General features: G+C 50.1%; 3 protein-coding genes and 1 non-coding gene across 4 annotated transcripts; all 4 read left to right on the top strand.

Annotated features, from left to right (window-relative positions):
• The first annotated feature begins 568 nt into the window (after nt 1-568).
• LOC147163351 (uncharacterized) lies at nt 569-3760 on the top strand. The gene is made up of 2 exons (XM_086093382.1): nt 569-737; nt 1781-3760. Exons 1-2 carry the CDS (start codon nt 573-575, stop codon nt 2195-2197), a joined length of 582 nt encoding a protein of 193 aa, XP_085949508.1. The 5' UTR covers nt 569-572; the 3' UTR covers nt 2198-3760.
• On the top strand, nt 3172-3243 carry trnae-uuc (transfer RNA glutamic acid (anticodon UUC)). Its single transcript has one exon. It is a non-coding gene; the product is annotated as a tRNA-Glu (tRNA).
• Nucleotides 3761-4259: 499 nt separating the features above from the next.
• Nucleotides 4260-5949, top strand: cox20 (cytochrome c oxidase assembly factor COX20). Its single transcript, XM_086093284.1, has 4 exons — nt 4260-4572; nt 5105-5219; nt 5295-5358; nt 5461-5949. Exons 1-4 carry the CDS (start codon nt 4525-4527, stop codon nt 5594-5596), a joined length of 363 nt encoding a protein of 120 aa, XP_085949410.1. The 5' UTR covers nt 4260-4524; the 3' UTR covers nt 5597-5949.
• Nucleotides 5950-6681: 732 nt separating this feature from the next.
• LOC147163349 (very long chain fatty acid elongase 6-like) lies at nt 6682-10843 on the top strand. Its single transcript, XM_086092960.1, has 4 exons — nt 6682-6944; nt 7945-8076; nt 8149-8300; nt 10034-10843. Exons 1-4 carry the CDS (start codon nt 6850-6852, stop codon nt 10447-10449), a joined length of 795 nt encoding a protein of 264 aa, XP_085949086.1. The 5' UTR covers nt 6682-6849; the 3' UTR covers nt 10450-10843.
• The last annotated feature ends 146 nt before the right edge of the window (nt 10844-10989 follow it).

Here is a 10989-nt window from a genome sequence, read left to right as displayed (position 1 = left end):
TTGTTTTTTTTACTTTTTACTCACACAAACACCAGGCGGGGAAGCGAACCCAACCCAACCTGCATCGGAACCCACAATTCGTCGGATTCGCACCTTAAGCTGCTGAGTAAAAGGAAGTCTTTGTTGACGTGTTCCGGCCAAAAATCATGCAAAGCTTTAAGAAATCCCAAAATCGACTTTTCGCTCAAGCTTGACAAGAAAGTAAGCGCAGCGGCGGCGCTTTGAGATACGAGTTCAATTCATTCCGCGGCCGCGCTCATAGCTCGCAAATGCAAATGTCGTCCAAACTTGAAGAAGGAAAAGTCATGCATTGCATCTCCCTGTGACGTCATCACGTAGAAGCCAAAAGACCGCTTTCTCTTTCTTGAGCAGTTGAGTGCAGCGCGCTCGTATTTCAGGTTTGCACTCGCAAGCCAAAGCAACAAATAAATAAATACAAACTCTATCTCAACACATGGAGAGACTCGTAACTCAAGGCACCACAGGAGCGGCATGTGGACAACAAGTCGTGCACGCCCCTCCCACCAGGACGGCTCTCACTCGTGCACGCGCGCACGCGCGCGCTCATTAATATGGCGTGCAGCCGTCAGTGTGGAGCGCACACACGCGCGCGCCAGCGGCCAGCAGCAGTCGGCACCATGAGGACGCTTCTGGATAGCAGCTGGACCAAGTTCGGACCCGCCGGCCGAGATTCGCTGGACTGGTCGAGCGGAACGTCCGCTGACGCGCACACCGACGTACGTGAGTCTCATGTCACGCACGCACGCACGCACGCACGCAACAGAATTCAAACTTCTCCACCTGCACATGCAAATATAAATGAGACCTTGTGTTAGCTTATTAGCATCATTAGCAAGCCGAAATAAAAGTTGATTCGAGGAGTCTTGAGCTCTTCTTTGTCAAAATTGTGACTCCAAAACATTCACAAATGAACGAAGTTGCTGTTAAGCAAACGAAATGCGATTCAAATGCGTCAACGTGCACATAAAGGATCGTTGAGAACAACTGACCGACATCTTTTGGGGGACATTTGCTTGATCATCGCCAGTAAAAACGTTTTCTTTTTTATGACGTCGACGTAAATTGATTTTATTCCGAAAATAAAGCCGTGCGTCACTTTTCAAGCTTTCCAAAATTAAACATGACTTCGTGATATTAAAAGACGAAATACGGATGAATTTGCATTCTGTACTTTTAAATGTAATAGAATGCGAATGAAGTACTTTGACTGTTTGAAATGTGTTGAGAAAGTCACATAAACATTTGCAGATGTCGTGACAAGGAATTGATGGACTCATTTCAAGTATTTGACTCGTAATAATTCCAAATGAATACAATGTAAAAAAAAAAAGCAACAAAAAAGCATGAGCAACATTACACATGGGTTGTAGACTGTACCCTTTTGAACATTTATGAAATAATAAATCCATGTAAGAGAAAGAGGAAGTGGCCCGCTTCACTTTGTGCGGGACAGCAAACGTCAGCGCAGCTGACAACAAATCTTTTTCGACTGCACGCCATCATCAGATGGCAGGCAGACAACACGTCACTCATCAGGAACGTCATTTCTAAATGACGTCACAGGAAGAAAAAAATGATTTCATGTGTTGGATTTGATGTCATCATGTCGTTTTGCACTTCCAAAATCTCTCACTTTTAAGTTGCAAATTGATGAAGTCACATTTTTGTCGCCTTGTGCCAGTTCATATCTCAAAACTCCACTTTGCCACGACGTCACGTGAGCTCATGACGTCACGTGTGTGTGTGTGCGCGCGCGCAGGCCCAGCAACAGAGTTCAGGCGGCGAGACGCGAGCCTTGAGCTGGGGTCCGGCGGCCGCCGTGGCCCTGGTGACCGTGCTGCTCTTCCTCAGCTTGGCGGGCGTGGCCCTGTGGCGGCGGAGGCGGGGCTTGGCGTTGGTGGGCGGGAAGCTGGGATTGGCCGACGTGATCGCGCTGGAGGACCTGCAGGACCCCGAGAGGAAATGCCGGCTGCTGTCGTCGCTCCGCCGCGAAGGCCGCCGGCTGCCCAGCTCCGCCTCCGACGACGGCGTCTTCCTGATGGTCTACCTGCCCTCGCCGTACGAGGGCGCCCTCAGCAGGATCGCCAGGGCCGCCAGCGCCGGAAGCGCCGACGACGCCGGCTCGCCGCCGAGCCCTCGGCTCCACGGCCCCGCCCCCGCCGGCAGTTCCTGCTGAGGGGCCTCCGTCGTCAACATCAAATATGCCGTATCAGAGAACGCCCACCCGCTGACCCCGGCCCCGTCGACAACATTAAAAACATCGCCCGTGCCCCGCCCACCGCGTCAAGATGGCTGACACGACGATGACGTCAGCATGCAGAAAAGAACATTTGAAAAAGTGACGTGAAAGTCATCCATGTTGACGCCCTTGTGGCCAGAGGCTTGCAAATGGGATTCATCGACTAACGAGAAGGCATTTCAGTCATAAATGGTCAAATATAAAAAGATTACTGTAAAGTTATTTTTGGGAGAATTTTTTTTTCCATATTGCAGCTTTAATGCAGTCAATTCAATTTTGGTTCGCTACTGACACCTGTTGGTAAAAAAATGAAACTGCACATACTCTTCTTCATGTACACAACGCGCCCATGACGTCACGTCGCAGACAGGGCAGGAAATTGGAACGCAAGTTTTGTCCAGAGGTTGCAGGTTAAAGGGCGAAAGGTGTTCAGTGACTAATTCCAAGATGTTTCAGCCATAAATGGCCACAAAAAAAGGCTATTGTAAGGATATTTTTGGCCGAATTGTTACAGAGTTTCATCACCTTGTGTTTATTGTAGCGCTCCATGAACCGGATGTCAACAAAACAGTGAGCAGACCAAAGTTTGAGGAGTGTGTGTGCGCGCGCGCGCGTGCGTCATGGTCACATGATGTACACGTCTCCACGTGTTCCACTTTTTTGTGTTTCATTTGTTTTGTTCTCGTTTGTAGTTAGTTTGTGATGACGAGTCACTTGTTCACTGTTGCTTGGTCCCAAACCAAACCGGAAGTGCAAAAAGTCACGTTCGGAGCAGTTGTGATGTCACTGATGTGACGTATGACGACACTTTCTGTCATTACACGTGAGAGACGCCACGGAGATCTTTTAATCCAGTTTTGCTGGTAGTGTGATAAGTTATTACTTTTATTTCTTGGAGGTGTCATCATCAGTCCCATATGGTCTAGCGGTTAGGATTCCTGGTTTTCACCCAGGCGGCCCGGGTTCGACTCCCGGTATGGGAAAGGATTTTTTTCTTCTTTTAACTCGAAAGCCAGTCGTTGTGAAAGACTGTGACGTCACGCTGAAATGCAGCATGGTAAACACATCTATTCATCAATTTAAGTGCATACAATCCAAAACATTTAAATTGGTAGAACTCAAAAGGTGAACTATTAAAACTACAACATGATGATCTCATCTTTATTTGTGAAAGTTGTACTGGTTCAGTCATGCAAGACAAAGTGGCCAATGTTAATCAACAACCCTATAAAATATTGTGTAATTCTGTATTGCTGTAATGTTTCTTTTTAATGATCACTGCACGCTTTGTTTTTTCTTCTTCCTCATGTTCATTCTTGTTACGTGTGTTGGAGGTGTCACCTTTTTATAACACAAATTCCTTTACATGATTTGTATTTTTTTTTACTTTTCACCTTTTTATCTCACCTATTTATCATTTATTTTTCATTTAGAATTTATTTAGCCCCAAAGAGTCCGATTATGTGGATGACCTGTGAATAAAATTATTTGTTCAAGCAATCTGTTTTCTGTTTTCAGTCATTTCAATTTACATTAAATGCAATAAAGCCTACAATAAAGGCTATTAATTAATATTATGCTTAACTTTAAGGTAAAGTTGAACATTTCAATATCAATTACATTAAAATGTCGAATAATAGCTAATACTAGTAAGTTCCACTGAAAATAAAATTTTGCAAATGTTTATGCTTATCTAAGAAATTAACAAGCAGATTTGCAAGAATTTCCTAAAAATAGAATGACAATACAATGTTTTGATTTATATTGACTTTCGTATCAGAAAACTGCTTTGGTCATTTAATGCTTTCGATTTCTTATTAGTCTGAATTTAAAACACTTGAAAATTAACATTTGAATAATTTAAGTGATATTTACTAACGCTTGGCTTGGGATCGAACCGGCGTCTCCAAAAGACGAGCTTCCTCTCGCGAGACACGCGTTTATCGCGATGGTTCGGGCGAGCCCACGACCCGAAAAAAAAAAAGCTGCTCACGAAAGTACACAAGTCGGACATTACACGGTGGTCTGTATGTTTGTTTTTAAAATGGTTGTTTTCAATAAAACAGGTTCAGTCACGTCGAATTGTTCGAATGTTGTTCAGGCGTTAAGCGGAACCGAAAGCTGTTAACATCGATTCCTTCCATGAGGACAAGTCGGACACAAAAAGTGGACGGACCGCCCGCAAAGGACGACGTAATCATAGGAAGAAGAATCAATTCGTTGTCGTTCTTCGCTGAGCAAACAAGCAGCGCGTGTGAGCTGAAATGTCAAAAGAAGAAGATGAGACGAGCACGCCAAAGGTCACGCAAAAGGTCAGCGCTCTTGCCTTCCCTCACCTGAGCTTGGAAATGTCGCCCAATGTCGCCCAATGTCCTCCTGACTGACCGTCAGGACAATCAGCAAATAAGCATCATAACAATCTTTCATCTTCTCTGTGCAACCGCAACCAAATCCAGCTCAAAAACCTTCCTGAAGTGCGTTTTCAAACTAGGAACAGCATCTCAAAGCAGCTTTTCAAACGAGGCTTACGGTTTGTTAGGGTTTCAAACTCGGGTGAGGGTTATCAAAGTATTATCGTTTCATTAAGTTTAAAATGTTGGGGTCGGGTATCAAAGAAGGGATGGGTTTCAACGAGGGTTGGGTTTCAAGGTCGGGTTTCAATGTAGGTTTTGAAACTGGTGTAGGGTTTTGAATCAGGGTCAAGGTTTCAAGGTTGGCTTTGAAACATTCCATCATTAGTGTTTGAAGGTCAGCTTTGAAGTTGAAAGCGACATTTTTGTGTTGATGAAAACTTTCTTCTTGTCTTGATTCCTCGCATGTTTTTCTGGACGTGCGCGTGCGCAGGGCTACCGTCTGCTGGGCATCCTGGACGTGCAGAACACGCCGTGCGCCCGGGAGGCGGTCCTTCACGGCGCCGGCGCCTCATTGGCCGGCGGCCTCCTGTACTTTTTGGCCACCAGTCAGTGCACGCCATCATGACGACGATGACGATGACTGATTTAGCGGATGCTGATTGGCTGGTGCGTGTGTGCAGGTCGTGCGAAGCGCTCGTTCCACGTGGGCGCGGGGGGCTTCCTGCTGGGCACTTTTGCTTCCTGGTCAGTCCCGCCCGCCTCCCCCCTCCCGCCTCCCCCCCCCCTCCCGATGCCCGGCTGGCGCTGACACGAAGCGTCCTCCTTGCGTTGTGTGTGTTGCCGCAGGTGCTACTGCCGCTTCAGCAACGCCAGGCAGCGAGCGCAGCAGAGGATGGTCCAGCGCGGCATCAAGAACAGGCTCGTCTACCAGGGGACCCCCGCCGACCCCCACAACTCGCAAAGTGCCTCGGGACCCTCCTGACCTGGCTAAATGTTTGCGTGTGTGCGTGACAACAGTTGGCAAGATTGAAAACAGGAAGTGGCGGCCAGCTGCAAGACTTCACATCAAGCCGCAACTATGTGGATCGATCGGCAATGAATTGTTTAGAGAAGTGTGCAAAAATGAAAATCAAAAAAATTGCCTCCATATTGTCGCGAGGGCGAGGGCGAGCTGCCCACCAAGACGAGTTCGAACCATTTAGACTTTCCTTCCGTATGTGGCAGAAAAACACGCAGCGAATGTCTTTGGTCTTGAATGAAACTTTGCAGTCGTTTCAAAGTGTTTTGCTGGTTTGATGCATTCAACATTAAAGTCATCTCGAGAAAAAAGAAGAAGATGGAAGTCATCTTCTGTTTCTGTTTCTGTTTCTGTGACCTGCCTGGGGGGGAAGCGAGCCTGAGGCCAGAATGCGGCCGCCGTGGCGTGTTTGCTGACATGCATGTGATGTTCGTCGACGTGCACCAACGAAATCAATTCAAATGTAAAAGCCGGCGAAGGCTTGCGATGCGTTCATTCGTCTTCGCGCTTTTTTTGCTCGAGAAAATGAAAATGGCCGTCTTTTCTCGTAGGACTGGCTAAAAGCTGCTCCATCCTTTCATACGCAATGGATTCATACAATAGGTCAAAGGTCATGTTTTAGGAACGGGCCGAATGACTGGACTTTGCCACCTTTTTACAGTTACTGCGTGTTTATCGATTAATGCCTGAAAGACTTTTGTAAGAAGTCGTGCAAGTCCGTGAGGTGGTCTTCGGAAATCTGAAATCGGGGCATGCACTTCACACGTTCTTCGTGACACCAAAATGGCTTCACTTTGGCCTCCGTGCAGGAAAGTCCCACTTTTGACTTCCCATTCATGTCTTTGGGACGCAACTGTCTTTGATTGCAAATTTTCCCGCCACCTTTTTGGGGAAATCTTTTTTGTTTTATTACAGATTCCTCAATTGCTTCTAAAGATGTCATCAGAAAAGAAAACATGAGTCCGTTTTTTGGCAGACAATCTTGTTCAGTCGGGGACAACGTGTTGGTTTCGCTTTTTTTGCACCACGTGACTTCCCCAGTTGCAGTTGCCTCGTTCCTTCTTCACATCTCATTATGGCATTTGTTGTACTTTGAACTCACGCACGCGCGCGACCAGTGGAGCAGGTTCCAGGTGGGCCGTGGTGACCACGCCCCGACAATCATAACGTGGCTGCAAGCGCGCGCGCACGCGACACACAAGACGGAATGCATCAAGATGGCCGCAGGCAACCACACGCCGAACCTCGCCGTGTTTGACTTTGAAAAACGTTTTGACCACATTCAAGCTCAAAAATGGATGAACGACTACTGGTGAGGACAAAGACGCTTCTTACGCTTCCTGCATCCGTCATGACGTACGCACGCACGTACGCACGCACACACACACACACACACGCGTGCACTTTGACAAGATTGACGAGCTGAAGAATCGTTTTGTTTTCTTTCACTTGATGTTGAGAGTGTAATTGACGCGCACGCGCCTTGACCTCGCGCAGGTGAGCGAGCGCGAGCATTTGGCGCCATTCACGTGTGTCGATCGGGGACAAGATGTACTGAAAGAGTCCAAAGTTGAACAAGTGCTGATCGATAGCATCAGTCGGAGAATGTGCCGACCTGATGCGTGCGTGCGTGCGTGCGTGCGTGCGTGCGTGCGTTACTTCAGGGCTCACCAACCATGCAGATCCGGCCGAGGATCATTTGAGCAACGAGCAACATAAGCGATCGAGCGGTACTCGAGTTCAACATACGTGGACTCGACGCAGGACAAGTCAGAGAGTCAAGTGGCAAATGTGTCGCCATTTTTGCTCCATTAGCTCATATCTTTCAAATTGACGTAGGAGGAAACATCCGGTAAAAAGACGTTTTACTCGTCAAGTGAGTAGAGCCTGTACTTTTTTATTTTTACTTGAGTCATTATTTCAGTGAGTCCTTTGACCAAAGTCGTTTTTTACACAAAGAATGCCACGGACTTCGACTTCCGTAAGTCTCCCACTGACGCCGTTTCCGGCCACTGCAGTCACACAGGCCGCGTCCCAAGACTCTCGCACCCGCACCCCTGCAACCCCACTGCAGACAACTGAGACAGACACGCTACACGCTCGCACCCATCCGCGGGAATGCGCACCCGAGGGGCACAAGGGCAAGCAACAAGCGGCCCACACGTTGCAAACAGCGCGGGTGTGTGACACCCGGAAGTCGGAAGTCCCGCCTCCTCCGTAGTGCTTTTACTCAAGTGGAGAAAATATCAGTCATGTGTGGTGTCACCCCAAAGTATTGACGCCACGTGTCCACCTGATGTGTCCACCCGCAGGGGCGCTTCATTTGCTATCAGCGCTTTGTACGCCGCCCTGGTGTTGGGAGGTCAGCGCTACATGAGGTCCCGCCCCAAAAAGAACCTGCGGAGACCGATGTTCTTGTGGTCGCTGGCTCTCGCCGTCTTCAGGTAAGCCTGGCCGCCCGCCTGCGACGATGTCCGTCTCCACGGCAACAGTGACGTCAGCGCTTTTCCGAGCAGCGCGGCGGGCGCGGCGCGGACGGGCCGCTACATGCTTCACATCCTGGCCAGTGGCGGCCTGCGCCGGTCCGTGTGCGACCAGGGCTTCTACAACGGGCCCGTCAGTAAGTTCTGGGCGTTCGCCTTCGCCGTGAGCAAAGCACCTGAGCTGGGTAAGGCCCACTTCCAGGTGAACTTTCAAGCCTACACATGGTGACGGATGGTGACGGATGGTGACGGATGATGACGGGTGATGACGGATGATGACGGGTGATGACGGATGATGACGGATGGTGACGGATGGTGACGGATGATGACGGATGATGACGGATGGTGACGGATGGTGACGGATGATGACGGATGGTGACGGATGGTGACGGATGGTGACGGATGATGACGGATGGTGACGGATGGTGACGGATGATGACGGATGGTGACGGATGGTGACGGATGATGACGGATGGTGACGGATGGTGACGGATGATGACGGATGATGACGGATGGTGACGGATGGTGACGGATGATGACGGGTGATGACGGATGATGACGGATGGTGACGGATGGTGACGGATGTGACGGATGGTGACGGATGATGACGGATGGTGACGGACGATGACGGACGATGACGGACGGTGACGGACGGTGACGGACGATGAAGGATGGTGACGGATGGTGACGGATGGTGACGGATGGTGACTGATGGTGACTGATGGTGACGGATGGTGACGGATGGTGACGGATGGTGACGGATGGTGACGGATGGTGACGGATGTGACGGATGATGACGGATGTGACGGATGATGACGGATGGTGACGGGTGATGACGGATGGTGACGGATGTGACGGATGGTGACGGATGTGACGATGGTGACGGATGTGATGGATAATGACGGATGTGACGGATGATGACGGATGGTGACGGATGATGACGGATGGTGACGGATGATGACGGATGGTGACGGATGGTGACGGATGATGACGGATGATGACGGACGGTGACGGACGGTGACGGATGATGACGGATGATGACGGATGGTGACGGACGATGACGGATGGTGACGGATGGTGACGGATGGTGACGGATGGTGACTGATGATGACGGATGGTGACGGATGGTGACGGATGGTGACTGATGATGACGGATGGTGACGGATGGTGACGGATGATGACTGACGGTGACGGATGATGACGGATGGTGACGGATGGTGACGGATGATGACGGATGGTGACGGATGGTGACGGATGATGACTGACGGTGACGGATGGTGACGGATGATGACGGATGGTGACGGATGATGACGGATGGTGACGGATGATGACGGATGGTGACGGATGATGACGGATGGTGACGGATGGTGACGGATGGTGACGGACGATGACGGATGGTGACGGACGATGACGGACGGTGACGGACGGTGACGGACGATGACGGACGATGACGGACGGTGACGGACGGTGACGGATGTTGACGGACGGTGACGAATGGTGACGGATGGTGACGGGTGATGACGGGTGATGACGGATGGTGACGGATGGTGACGGATGATGACGGATGGTGACGGATGATGACGGATGGTGACGGACGGTGACGGATGGTGACGGATGATGACGGACGATGACGGACGGTGACGGACGGTGACGGACGATGACGGACGATGACGGACGGTGACGGACGGTGACGGATGTTGACGGACGGTGACGAATGGTGACGGATGGTGACGGGTGATGACGGGTGATGACGGATGGTGACGGATGGTGACGGATGATGACGGATGGTGACGGATGATGACGGATGGTGACGGACGGTGACGGATGGTGACGGATGATGACGGATGGTGACGGATGGTGACGGACGGTGTGCTGTGTGTGTCCGCGTGTCTATGTGTGTTGGCGTCTGCGTGCGCAGGCGACACGGCGTTCGTTGTGCTCCGGAAGCAGCGGCTGCTGTTCCTGCACTGGTACCACCACATGACGGTTCTGCTGTACGCGTGGTACTCGTACAAGGAGATGGCGGCGGGCGGCGGCTGGTTCATGACCATGAACTACGGCGTGCACGCCTTCATGTACGCCTACTACGCCTGGCGCGCCGCCGGCCTGCGCCCGCCCCGCGGGCTGGCCATGCTGCTGACCGCCATCCAGCTGGCGCAGATGGCGGCGGGCCTGGCGGTCAGCGGCCTGCTTTACCGATGGACGCCGCGCGCCGACTGCCCCGCCCGTCCCAGCCACCTGGCCTGGGGGGCGCTCATGTACCTCAGCTACCTGCTGCTCTTCTCGCGCTTCTTCTACCGCGCCTATCTGCAGCCCCGCCACAAGGCCGAGTAGTCGCCCGCCTCCTGTCTTCAAAACAAAGGCGCGGGACTTTGATTTGGGCATCGCAAGCCAGAAAGAAAAAGTTCAACATCACATTCGAACCGGATCCATTTTGCATGACAATGTGATGAGCTGATGGCGTCCAGCTTGCTGACCTTGCAGGGAGTATGAAGGCACTTCAAAAGTATTGTTTGGCGAATGTTAGTAAGCGTGTAATAACCGTGTAATAAGAACAGTGAACATTGAAACGGCATTTAAATTTTTTTTAATCTGTATTTTGGTGGCGAAGGCACTTCTATGCCATTTGTAATATCAAGTCAAAGAATCCCAAAAGGTGTCATGTGTATAAAAATATCAACAAGTAGAAATGTGTGTGCAAGGAAATAAATCACAAAAGTAAATGTAACTCACTTGGTTTTTTTTTAGTCTGGCTTTCTCCTTTTAATGAAAGTATTTTCATAGACTTGCACTTATGTATTTATTATTTTTCTCTTCATATATCTCATCATGAAATTAGTTCAGTTACACATTAATTACACACTGTACATAGTT

Source organism: Leptonotus elevatus, chromosome 13 (assembly GCF_054856555.1).
Source record: "Leptonotus elevatus isolate MCC_2025b chromosome 13, RoL_Lele_1.0, whole genome shotgun sequence".
Taxonomy (NCBI): domain Eukaryota; kingdom Metazoa; phylum Chordata; class Actinopteri; order Syngnathiformes; family Syngnathidae; genus Leptonotus; species Leptonotus elevatus.
Note: the sequence above shows the minus strand (reverse complement) of the source record. Positions and strands in the feature narration are given on the sequence as shown.